This window comes from Macrobrachium nipponense, chromosome 13 (genome assembly GCF_015104395.2).
Source record: "Macrobrachium nipponense isolate FS-2020 chromosome 13, ASM1510439v2, whole genome shotgun sequence".
NCBI classification, from domain to species: Eukaryota; Metazoa; Arthropoda; class Malacostraca; order Decapoda; family Palaemonidae; genus Macrobrachium; species Macrobrachium nipponense.
In genome coordinates this window covers 61,753,941-61,767,827 of record NC_087206.1, presented here as the reverse complement: position 1 = coordinate 61,767,827, position 13,887 = coordinate 61,753,941, and the positions used below count along the sequence as shown (strand labels likewise).

General features: G+C 39.4%; 1 protein-coding gene across 1 annotated transcript; it reads left to right on the top strand.

Moving 5' to 3' along the window:
- The first annotated feature begins 6,490 nt into the window (after positions 1–6,490).
- LOC135225350 (zinc finger MYM-type protein 1-like) lies at positions 6,491–7,162 on the top strand. Its single transcript, XM_064264684.1, has one exon. It carries the CDS (start codon positions 6,491–6,493, stop codon positions 7,160–7,162), a length of 672 nt encoding a protein of 223 aa, XP_064120754.1.
- Positions 7,163–13,887: the final 6,725 nt, after the last annotated feature.

Genomic DNA, 13,887 nt, shown 5'->3' with positions numbered 1-13,887 from the left:
ATCTATTTTGTTGTAGAGTCTTGGTGCACAATTTACAAATGCTCTCTCACCTGACTTACAAGTTGTTCTGGGTTCAAATAGCCAATAATGCTTCACTTGCATGTCTGATTACAATACTAACTTCAGGTCTAAAGAAGCTTGCCCCCATTCACGCTCAGCTGCAGCCTTCAGGTGAGAACGTTGTGGGCGTGGTTTAACTCTATCGTTGCGTGTATGGCGGGATTTTATTCCTAAGGTTCGAACTCACAGGCGACCGGACAGCTCGAGACTTGTTCGAGCAGGCCTGAATGTATGTGAGGTGTCTTCGACGCGGCCTGCAGGCTTCTCCTCAGTCTATGGTTAAAAGTCGCAGTAGAAGAACCCATTTAGTAGGCGAGCACTATGTCAGACATCTGGGTGAATAAAAGATTTTGGAAAGAATTTATTGATGTATACAAGCAACATCCATGTATATGGAATATTAAGAGTAAAGACTATTCAAACAGGAATATGAAAAATGAAGCGCATAAGACATTAGTGAAGAAACTTCGAGAGAAGGATGGGAGTGCCACCCGTGACACGGTAACCAAGAAGATAAACAACATGCGCAGTTCCTTCAGGAAAGAAATGAAAAAGGTTGAAAATTCAAAGAAGTCTGGGGCAGCTACAGATGAGGTCTATCGTCCAAGTCTGTGGTACTACGACCAGCTTTTATTCCTTCGTGACCAAGAAACACCAAGAACATCATCATCAGATATTAAATATTAAATATCATATTATAACGTTTCACGCTCGTGGGGCCTTTTTGCAGCCTTTTATGGAATCATCAAACTATTCTATAGAGCTCTAGAAGAATATACAAAAACTTAAAAGTGTAAAGACTTGCGCAATTTTCCCTTTGTCATCCATATACACTTCCTAATCTGAATAAAATAGTCTAATAATAACCTGAAAAATGAATTGTGTCACCTGAGCGTGAAAGGAATAATACTCAGTAAATATAGGTAATAATTCATTATGCTGAATATAAATGAACACCTTTATTTCATAATTGCCTGTAATACATATAAATGTATTTTCTTACATAGCCCTCAAACATTCCAGTGATACAAAAGATCTCCTACTGTTGGGATATAGATTGACATAAGCAGTAATAAACAGTGACAAGAGTTGACCACGTATGTGGATATTTAGCCTGCACATTGACTCATCATTGCATCTTATCATCCAACCAATCAACCCTACACTCCTGATTAAAGTACTCCAAATACAAGTTACGTACTTCCTTTGCCTCATAGGTAATGTGTCTACGCTCTATAGCTAATGGGGTGAATGCCTTTTCCATTTTTTTCTTTTAGCTGGGTTTCAGAAAGGATGTTGCAGGCCCTGTTATTACGGTTACCCCTCTCTCGCAGAAGAAAGTTGTGCAACATACATCAAGCCTTGACCACAGAAACTGCATTCTCTGCATCGAGATGTATGGGGGAATGAAATATGAGGAATTTAGAAGCTAATATTCCGAATGTACTCTCCACAATGCGGCGGGTACGAGACAATCTATAATTGAATACTTGTTCCCCCTTTTTCCTGCTGTGTGACTAAATGGCTTCAGAAAATTTGGTCTCATTGCAAATGCGTCATCACCCACGAATACAAAAGGCAAGGTCCGATTTGAGGATCTAATTACACCACCGTCCGAAATTCTCCCATGAGTGCCAAAGTCACACAATATAAATTCATAATTTGCGCTAACGACTGCCATGAGAACCATGCTGTGAAATCCTTTGTAATTGTGAAAGAAAGATCCTGAATTAGGGGGAGGAACAATTGCTACATGATTCCCGTCTACAGCGCCCACGCAATTAGGGAACTGCCACATTTCTTCGATCTTGACCAATCTGGCACCATTCCTCCTTCGAATGTGAGAACTGTGGAGATGAATGCATAATAGTATTTATTAATATTCCTTTATTCAATAATACCAATATCCATGTTATTTTTGTCCCAATTTAAGGATGTAATCGAGATGGACTGCCAGTCCACATCCCAGCCTGGAGCTTCAAGACCCCTTCCATTACCACCTGCAAAACAGAGCCGCCAACCGGGACCGTCAGTGAGCAACAAGGCTGATGAGGTTCTGGGCATCACTGGGAACAAATTACCAGGAGCACGTGAAGAAGATGAATATGATTTGTTTGGTTAATTAATTGCAAGTAAATTGCGTAAAGTTGACGATGAACAACGAAAATTAGCTAAAAAATTAATAAATGATGTTCTATATAGGGCTGTTGTTTTCTCTTGAGTTATTAGAACATTCCATTTAATACTTCTTACTTTGCCATAGCAAAGGGTATTTTGCAATTCTTATGACTGAACATTATATTAATGTTTAATACAAATGTTGGCATCATTTAATAAGAATAAAAATAGGAAGTATATAACACTAAGCTTCTGCACATCCTGTTTTTTCATGGGGAGCTTTGGGTAACCTAAAAACGTAATGTATGTGAGGATACAAACCTAATAATGATAAAAATTAATATACTATAAACATAATACACTTATCTTCATATATTCTTTCCTTAATACCTTCCATATAACTTCGCAAGTTTCTGGAATTATGCGTCCCAAAGCTTGTGGTGATACTGCTACGCTGAATTTCAGGTCTTCGTAAGATCTTCCTGTTGCTAAATACCGGAGAGTTGCAGCAAGTCTATCCCTTGGTTATACAGCAGATCTCACGCAAGTGTCTTTCCTCTGTATATGTGGTGCCACAAGGTCTAGAAGCTTGCGAAATGTAGAGTCATCCATTTGTAGAGTTAAAGAAATCATGAGGCTCCCATACTAAATGTGACAACAGGTTTGTGTGTCATAGTACTTCTCTTTTTGGTAGCCATTCCTTCATTCAAACCCTCTTCCTCCTCGGCTGCTTACGTTTCTCGTAAGCTACAATACAAAGAGCTAGAATCTGCAGCTCCCTCTCTGATGACACCTTCCCAATTGCTGGCCGAGAGTAGACTAACCTGATTTCACTCACGCCGCCTGCGTAATGTATGGGTACAATTTCGGTCGTCCGGCCACTGAAGCTCCACCCCAAACCGGAGACCTGCAGGTAGTACCGGTGCGTGAATGGGGCCCCTAATACCTTCCATATAACTTCGCAAGTTTCTGGAATTATGCGTCCCAAAGCTTGTGGTGATACTGCTACGCTGAATTTCAGGTCTTCGTAAGACCTTCCTGTTGCTAAATACCGGAGAGTTGCAGCAAGTCTGTCCCTTGGTGATATAGCAGATCTCATGCAAGTGTCTTTCCTCTGTAATTGTGGTGCCACAAGGTCTAGAAGCTTGCGAAATGTAGAGTCATCCATTCGTAGATGGTTAAAGAAATCATGAGGCTCCCATACTAAATGTGACAACAGGTTTGTGTGTGATAGTATTTCTCTTTTTGCTAGCCATTCCTTCATCCAAACCCTTTTCTTCCTTCTCGGCTGCTTACGTTTCTCGTAAGCTACAATACAAAGAGCTAGAATCTGCAGCTCCCCTCTCTGATGACACCCTACCCAATGCTGGCCGAGAGTAGACTAACCTGATTTCACTCAGGCCGCCTGCGTAATGTATGGGTACAATTTCGGTCGTCCGGCCACTGAAGCTCCGCCCCAAACCGGAGACCTGCAGGTAGTACCGGTGCGTGAATGGGGCCCCTAAAACAGTTTCTGAGGTATGTTGGTTCACCATATTTCAGTGCTTTAAAATTCTATCTTTTAATGGGAGCACTATACTTGTCACAGGAACATTTAATGTTTCTAATGTGATAGTAACAAGATTTTACAATACACAATGTATGATTCCTCACTGACAATATATTGCCATTAAACACTCCCAAGTTCTTCACTGCTACTACAATATTTATTGTTGATGAGCCAATAGTTTTTCTTTTGAGGTGATCATATTTCCGTAGCGCATATCTTTCATTATTGCATAAATTTTACTAATGGCATCTGTTTCGACAGGAAAAAAACAACTGGGTATCATCAGCATACAGTTTATACTTAATCTTGTGCTTATTTAAAATTCAAGAGGGGACCGTGCAGAGGTGGGGGGGTGCTGGGGGTAGCCAAGCCACCTGCCCCTTTTGCTACTGGTTATTAAAAGTGCCCTTTTTGAGAGGGATGTATTATAGGCCCGCCGCCTATCTGTGTCAATAATAATAATAATAATAATAATAATAATAATAATAATAATAATAATAATAAAATAATAATATCAGGAGAGGGATCTTCCAGGGCGACTCACTATCCCCACTACTCTTCGTAGTAGCCATGATTCCCATGACAAAAGTACTACAGAAGTGGATGTCGGGTACCAACTCAAGAAAAGAGGCAACAGAATCAACCATCTGATGTTCATGGACGACATCAAGCTGTATGGTAAGAGCATCAAGGAAATAGATAACCTAATCCAGACTGTAAGGATTGTATCTGGGGACATCAGGATGGAGTTTGGAATAGAAAAAATGCGCTTTAGTCAACATACAAAAAGGCAAAGTAACGAGAACTGAAGGGATAAAGCTACCAGATGGGAGCAACATCAAACACATAGATGAGACAGGATACAAATACCTGGGAATAATGGAAGGAGGAGATATAAAACACCAAGAGATGAAGGACACGATCAGGAAAGAATATATGCAGAGACTCAAGGCGATACTCAAGTCAAAACTCAACGCCGGAAACAAATATGATAAAAGCCATAAACACATGGGCAGTGCCAGTAATCAGATACAGCGCAGGAATAGTGGAATGGACGAAGGCAGAACTCCGCAGCATAGATCAGAAAAACCAGGAAACATATGACAATACACAAAGCACTACACCCAAGAGCAAATACGGACAGACTATACATAACACGAAAGGAAGGAGGGAGAGGACTACTAAGTATAGAGGACTGCGTCAACATCGAAAACAGAGCACTGGGGCAATATCTGAAAACCAGTGAAGACGAGTGGCTAAAGAGTGCATGGGAAGAAGGACTAATAAAAGCAGACGAAGACCCAGAAATATACAGAGACAGGAGAAAGACAGAAAGAACAGAGGACTGGCACAACAAACCAATGCACGGACAATACATGAGACAGACTAAAGAACTAGCCAGCGATGACAATTGGCAATGGCTACAGAGGGCGGGGAGAGCTAAGAAGGAAACTGAAGGAATGATAACAGCAGCACAAGATCAGGCCCTAAGAACCAGATATGTTCAAAGTACGATAGACGGAAATAACATCTCTCCCATATGTAGGAAGTGCAATACGAAAAGTGAAACCATAAAACCACATAGCAAGTGAATGCTCGGCACTTGCACAGAAACCAGTACAAAAAGAGGCATGATTCAGTAGCAAAAGCCCTCCACTGGAGCCTGTGCAAGAAACATCAGCTACCTTGCAGTAATAAAAAGTGGTACGAGCACCAACCTGAAGGAGTGATAGAAAACGATCAGGCAAAGATCCTCTGGGACTATGGTATCAAAACGGATAGGGTGATACGTGCAAACAGACCAGACGTGACGTTGATTGACAAGGTCAAGAAGAAAGTATCACTCATTGATGTCGCAATACCATGGGACACCAGAGTTGAAGAGAAAGAGAGGGAAAAATTGGATAAGTATCAAGATCTGAAAATAGAAATAAGAAGGGATATGGGATATGCCAGTGGAAACGTACCCATAATCATAGGAGCACTAGGCACGATCCCAAGATCCCTGAAAAGGAATCTAGAAAAACTAGACGCTGAAGTAGCTCCAGGACTCATGCAGAAGAGTGTGATCCTAGAAACGGCACACATAGTAAGAAGAGTGATGGACTCCTAAGGAGGCAGGATGCAACCCGGAACCCCACACTATAAATACCACCCAGTCGAATTGGAGACGTGATAGAGCAAAAAAAAAAAAAAAAAAAAAAAAAACAAAAAAAAAAAAAAAAAAAAAAAATAATATAATAATAACAATTATTATTGTTATTGTTATTGTTATTGTTATTGTTATTGTTATTATAATGATAATAATAATAATAATAATATAATAATAATAATAATAATAATAATAATAATAATAATAATAATAAAGCAATGTATCCAGAAGACCGCCCACTTGAACTTAAGAAGCTATCAGACACAGGATGGGCTTGCAGAGAGTCAGCTCTTAGAACCATGAGGAAGGTCATCCCAGCTCTGAAGCAATTTTTAGAAGAGATGGTGCAAAAACATCCTCCTGATGCATCAGCAGGGGATGCCTCAATATTGCTGCAAAGTATTAACTTTGAATTTCTTGTTTGTCTTGAGATTGCCACCCCAGGTTTTTCAAGAAAACTGCCTATGCCTCTAATGCCCTACAACAGAAAGACTTTGATTTGGCTGCCTCCTACAGAATTGTGGATGGAGTGCTACAAAGTTTGGAGAGATTAAGAAATGATGAGAAGTTTCAGGAGATTTTTACAAAATGTTAAAGAGAGAGCTGAATCCATGGCCATCGACCTCCCCGCTGGGATTCCTGGACAAGGCAGAAGAAGAAAAATGCCTGAAAGATACAAGTATAGTGCTACATCTGCTACTGAGGACCAGCAATATCAATCCTTGGATGAGTATTACCGTGTGAGAGTATTTTATGTGTTTTTAGATACAATATCACAAGAGCTACAAAGAAGATTTAAAGGTGGAGACAACACAACATGGGGTATCCTAAATGACTTTCATTGTATGACAGTCCTAGATAACTGGAAAGAACCTGTGAATGAAGAGGCATTCAAGTCATTGCAAAAATTATGCCAGTTTTATGAGTTAGAAGAAGTAGACAAGCTACGGTTGGAATTAAAGATCTTCTTTTCCTCATTTCCTTGCCTGCCACAGAACACTGCAGCTACAATGCTCAACCTGATGAAAGAAAACAATGTCCAGGAGATATTACCACTTATGCTTGAACTCTTAACAATTTATGCCACCCTACCCGTCACAACTGCAACAGTGGAAAGGACCTTCTCCAAAATCAAGCTGGTGAAGACAAAGCTGCGCAGCCTGTCCAGTGAGGAGAGGTTATCTGATCTTTTGTTGCTAGCAGTTGAAAAGGATATCACAATCAACAACAGTGAAGTTATCAGCATATTCAAAGAAATGGGACACAGAAGGGTTCTCTTATAAATATAAAATGATAAGGTCTGGTCATTAGCCAAGTGTATTGATCATACTGATTGATTTTCTTGTGTCACTTATGTAAAAGTAATATATATATAATTTTTCTTTTGTTAAATTTCCTAGTTCTACTGGTAGTCAGTACTGTAGATTTTATGTTCATATAAAACATTAGCCCACTGGTACCTATGATATCAGTCATGTTTATCGCTTTCTTGAATTATTAATGGTTAGTTTAAATAGATTTGAAAGAATATTGAGCCGGTATATATTTAGCCTCATTCATTTCTATACTTTTGCCCTTTTTTTTGCACTTGAGCACCTGCCCTGAAAAAGTTCTCTGCACGTCCCGACAAGATAGTTTAATTGTATAATAGTCAAATAGCAGTGGACCCAGAACATTGCCCTTGGGCGGGGCACTCCTTTTTCTTAGGTCTTCCCTTCTGATTTCACATTTATAATATAAACCATTGTAAACCTTCCTGTTTTCTAAGTAGCTTTTATATCATTTGTGTACATCATCTATGATTCTTACGGCTCTCAAGTCTTCTAGCAGCAGATTTTGGTCGTGTGAAAAATGCTGGACTCTGTTGAGTGGTTTTTCTGTACGCTGACTGATCATCAAGCACCACTTTCACAGTAGTTTCATTTATTTTTATGCTTTTCTCGTCATTTTTTCGAAGTCATTTCTTGAAATTTACTGAATTTATTTCTTATTGTGATCACCGGGAGATCTGGAGGGTCCTTCTTATCTACTAAACTATGACATTCTTTCTATATTTTCTTCAAAGTAGTCCACGAAGTTATTTGGCCATGTTTTTGTAGTCACTAGTTACATCGGGTACAACTTTTTATGAGGTTTGTCTGGAATTTTTCTCTTCACTAAACATTTCATTGTAATATATTTTCTTGGTTTTCATAATCAAGTCGTCGTACTGATTTCATGCTGTTTTATACAGTGACTAATTTTCACTACTTCTTGTCTTTCGATCTTTTCCATAGATCTTCCATTTTTCTTTTTCTTAGCCTCGCGTAAGTCACTGTTAAAGGATTTGGCATTTTCTTTAAATATAACCTGCCCTGTTACTGCTTGACATTTATCATTGTAGTTTAACGCCAATATAAATTTGCTATACATTGTAAAACAGCTTAGACATATACTTGGTCGCCTGACAAGGTATTTTTCCTCAAATGACACCTCCACTCCTGGCTTTTTCTCTCTCTCTCTCTCTCTCTCTCTCTTAAGGTTCTTTGCAGCGTCTCTTTCATTCCTTTTAATGTACCTCCGTTCGTATTCGTTTTCGTCCATCTTAATCTCCATACCTTCTCCTAACATTTGATTCATAGCGCTTCTTCAACTGATTTGTGGTTTTCCTCTAGTTACACATTTCACACCTTCTTGCTATCAATTTCCCCTTTATAACACTCTAGTGTTTATCTAGGCTTTTGCGATCGAAGGACATCTGATATGTATATAGGCTTTTATGTCTGAGACGCTGTAGCTGAATCTCTCGTGTCTATGGAAAATACGAGTTTCCTTAAAAAAAAAAAAAACTTTATTTTGTGGCACTATTTAATGGCAAAACTACGAGTGTTGCTGTTTGAACATCCAAATGTTGTTCTCGACAAAGGCGAAGCAGTGTATTAATGCGCTGATTTAAATGATGGCAATGTACATCTTGCCAGTTTTGAATAAGAATGGTGTAGACTCTCTCTCTCTCTCTCTCAGACCATCCAAGATTGGCAGATGCAAAATATACCGGAAGATGCATTAGCAATTCTCTGGCAGACAATAACGGTGCCTCACACTGAGGTACCTGGGGGAGCAGGGGCAACCCGAACGAGCTGTAAGGTCTGTATGGCAAAGGTTCTCTCTCTCTCTCTCTCTCTCTCTCTCTCTCTCTCTCGTAGCTTGTTTTCCTAAGTGGAAGTTCAGTGCCTGACCTACACCTATAGTTATTACGACTGTTTGATGTGATTTGAATCTCGCTGGCGTCTTATGTCGAACATGTCGAACTGACTTCCCCTCAAGGTTAGGATAAATTGACCATCTCGGTATATATTGATTTCCAAGAATAATAATGGTGGTGGCTCCTAAGATCGCTCAGACAGAGCAGGTGATCCAAGCAGAATGCCAGAAAATCATGTCTTTAATCATCCTTTTATATTGATTCCTGGTTTGAAGTGCAGTAGCTTACTTTCCAGGCGAAACTGGGCTACGTAATCAACCAAGCATCAAATATATAATTAAAATGTCTTTTATCGGTTTGTGTGGTAAAGCTCCATTGCATTTTTAGCATATTTTCCACGTTACTGTCACCCAGTGACGTAACGTCAGCTGGTATCTCTTTGGCTGGTAATAACAAGCCTCTGTTAGTCAGCCAATCAGAGGTTCGGTTCCTCATTTATTTTGGAAAGGAAGACCAGGGGCTGTTCTGGTTGGTCCAGAAGGTGTTCCATGCAGCCGGTGGAGGACTGGAAAAAGCCAGCTGCCAGTGAAGTGTAATGGCTGCTTTGGTTCGTAGTGCTGTGATATTCGTAGGATTTTACCAAATTTGGGGACGTTCTTGTGATAAAGGTACGTTTTATTGAAGTTGTTATCTGCCCAGAGAACTGGTTATATGGCCGACCAGTTTCCAGTAGAGAAACTGGACTTGAGTTCCAGAAATATTTTTAAGTAATTTTTTGGAATATTTCTAGAGAGAGGGCTTCCGCTGAACGAGGTCTTTGGTTTGTCTAAATATTAAAGTGATGAAGGTGTTACGTCCCCAAGTTGAAAGGTTTTCCAGTAGAGAAACTGGACTTGGTTCCTGTAATGCTGCAGATAGGCAAATGATTAGTGATATTTGGAATGATATTTCAGTAGGATGGAAACAATGGGTTTCAGTGTATAAATTTCCACGACCTCATGTGAGCCCTCGTTTAGTGCAACAAGATGTGTATAGCTCACGTATGAGATATCAGTGATGGGTGGCTGGTGTACTAATTCCCGTTACCTGTGTGTTGCATATTGAAGGGAGGAGGAAGGAGCCTTGCAGTGCTTCCGACAGTCTGGTCTCGAGGGGATAAATCCGACCGTTATTGAAATCGAGTTTGAAATGTTCACACTACACTGACGGCAAGATAACTATATAATAATTTCATTATGGGTGATCCTCACGTTTATCCTCAGTGGTTACAATTTTTTTTTTTTGTGGGGGGGGGGGGGGGTTTCATATTTGGCAATATTAAGTCGCTTCATCTCATTTATAATGGTTTTCTTAGCAATCATTTTAAAGAAAGGGGGCTGTATCTCATTTATAATGGATTTCTTGGAAAACTTTTAAAGAAAGAGCTGTATCTCATTTATAATGGATTTCTTGGAAAACACTTTATAGAAAGGGGTTGCATCTCATTTAAATAATGGTCTTCACCTATATAGAAGTTAATATAGTTATAAAGGGGAAACTCCTTTATAACTAGAAGGGGGTTGTGTCTCATTTATAATGGATTTCATGGAAAGCCCTTTAGAGAAGTTTTTTTTTTCTTTTTTTTTGCGGGGTATACTTGAGTGGAAGGAAATCTACATAGATCAATATACCTTCCACGGAAAATCGTTCTTATCCATCTGTACAGTTAATTTATAGTTTATGTTGGTAGCCATCGGTGAAGTAGTAAGTATGGCTTTAGCCAGACCTCAGTAGTAGGGCTGTAAAACAGACTGTTGTTATTATTATTATTCTCTCTCTCTCTCTCTCTCTCTCTCTCATATGCTATTTTATAGTGCGGGGTTCGGGGTTGCATCCTGCCTGGTTCATAGGAGTCCATCACTTTTCTCACTGTGCGCTGTTTCTAGGAGCACGCACTTCCGCACGAGTCCTGGAGCTACTTCGGCATCTAATTTTCCAAGTTCCCTTTCAGGGATCTCGGGATCGTGCCTCCTAGTGTTCCTATGATTATGGGTACGAATTCCACTGGCTTATGATCCCTTATCCTTCTTATTTCCATTTTCAGGTCTTGATACTTATCGATTTTTTTCCTCTCATTCTTTCTCGTCTATCAGTCAGGTGTCATGTTGCATTCCGGGAATGTTAAACAAAGTCTCTTGTGAATTATGACATGTTGCATTTCCTCAGAATAGCCAGGCACATGTGCATACTACATGTGTAAATTTATATATAATATATATATATAATATATTATTATATAATTATATATATATATATATATATATATATATATACACTTGTACATACATATATACATATACTACAGGGAAATGATAGGCTGAAATCCAAGCGCTTTCGTCTTCACTAAGACATTCGTACCTTGACAATGTCTTAGTAAAGACAAAAGCACTTGGATTTCTGCCTATCATGAAGTCACGTGCATCTACTGTGATTTTTTAAGCAAATACATATACATATAGTGTCAAAGTTAACCACAACGTTATTTTCCGTTTTACTTGAGCATTGTTTTGGTAGAGCCAGTAACCTGTATATATAGTTTTAATACTGGAATGTCAATCGTGATGACCTGGTAGCAGCAGTAATTATGTGTAGCTTGGCCTGCGTCAGCTTTTGCCTGCATATGAAGGGCTGTTAAGTCCGGAGAGACTTAAATACCTGTCTGGCTGTTGTTGACACCTCTTGTTCTTGGTATTTAGACTTTCATAGACCCCTTGTGTGTGGATGTGTGTGGTTCCTTTGGCACCATCAAACTGGCATATACTCCTGTCAAGATTCGCTGTACAGGACGAATTATGAATTGATTAATGATTTTTCAATGCCACATTTCAATAACTGAGAACAGTAGTGTAAAAAGCAAAGACCTTTAGGAGTAGGAATTGATGGTGGAAAAGGTGAGATTTACTGTAGTTTGAGAGAGAGAGAGAGAGAGAGAGAGAGAGAGAGAGAGAGAGAGGAGAGAGAGAGAGAGTGTGTGTTTGTCTCTCGAGGAGAACAGTGATTATTTCCTGACATTTTATTTAATGTATGTGCGTATAATTATGTTCGTTGTTATTCTCTCCTACTAGAACAGCCTTAAGACGATCGAATAGTAGTAACGTTGCAGCTGAACGTGTGCTGTTTTGGTTTGTGCGTAGGTTTTTTTTTTTTTTTTTTTTTTTTTTTTTTTTTTGACGAAGAGGGCGTGTTTCGATCTACTTGTCTACCTTTAGAAGTAGTGTAGAGACGTTTTTAATATAGTTTTGAATTATTTCGTGTATGTACGTATGTTGTATATGGCCAAGGGCTGGAATACCGTATTATTATTATTAATGATTGATATTATTTAACTGGAGGGGGGTGGGGGGTGTTGTCTCTCATTTATAATGGATTTCATGGAAGGCCTATATAGCTTCCCTCTTGATTTGAGACTGCCTTGACGGAGTTACGCATTTCCAACCTATGGTTGAAACTGCGTATTGGGCAAGAGGGCTTTCGAACTGGGAGAATTATCTCCTAGTTTGAATCTAAATGTCTCAATTTTTCTCTTACTTGAACATCTCCAATCTCTTACTTTCTTTCGCTCAGTTGCTCTCCCTAGCTGTCCTCCTTCTCTTCACTAAAACCCTCGTGCAGGTTAGGTAGGAGCTGGGTCTCTGAACTTAGGCTTTACCTTGATCCAAATGGCAGGGACTATAGCGGTTTGGTCCGCCGCTCGATTATGTTTGGACCCTGAGGATATTGATGTGACTCTACATCAACATTTTATTGGGGCGGACTACATGTGGGGACTTGCCTATGGAATCCGGGGAGGTATAGTCTCCACGGTAGGACTCTCAGCAATTTATCCGGATTGCCTCTAAAATAACATGCGTGGGGATGATTGCATACTAGCTATGCCCTCGGTCCTATCAAGCGGGTTTGCTTACACTGAGCCAATCATGTTATGGTAGAGCCATCCCTTCGGGGAGTAGGGTAGGGAGTGGACATATGGGAGTTGTTGGTCTCTGCTGTGTGTCTTTGGTGAGGGGGGAAGTCTTTGAGAGGAGACCCAGTTTTTACCATGGCTTGCAGTTGGTTTCTCTGTAATTTCAAAAAAAAAAAGGAAAAATGGAAATTGACTATGGAACTCAGTCCCCCGGAACATGTGACCCCATGACACTAGATAACCATCTGACCCTGGAAACGAACAAGGACACCTTTTGGGACACTTCAATCCAAAATATAGCAACCATGGAGCCTTTTACTAGGCCAAAAAGATTTATCAAAAGAAAATTCCAGCCTAGCCCTTCGCTAGCTTTATTTGAATCACTTTTTGGTTTAAAAGACAGTTGGACCAGATTTTTGACAATAGAAAGTGAAAACAAGATTTCAAATTTAAACTGGAAAATTATTTACTGACCAGACCCAACAGAAAACATGAATTTCGTCAAACGCAAACAAATAAATGGATAGTGGAAACCACTACTAAAGCCCAATCAGAAAACTACTCACAAATTACGAACATAGATAACACAAAAATAAAAGTCACCAAGCATAATAAACTTAATAGTATTTGTGGTACAATAATCTGCCAAATAATGATTGACGAACTAATAGATAAAAATATGTTAATGGACTCGCTCAAGAAAAGATATAAAAAACATTGAAGATTGTGACATCTATTGATATCCCAAGTAGGAAAAATTTCAAAAATCAATATACAAATAGCTAAATTGAAATTTGAAGGAAATGAACTCCCTTTAACTATTGAAAGTATTAGGGCAGACGAGAGAGAGAAGACCATATATCCCTAAACCACTACAGTGC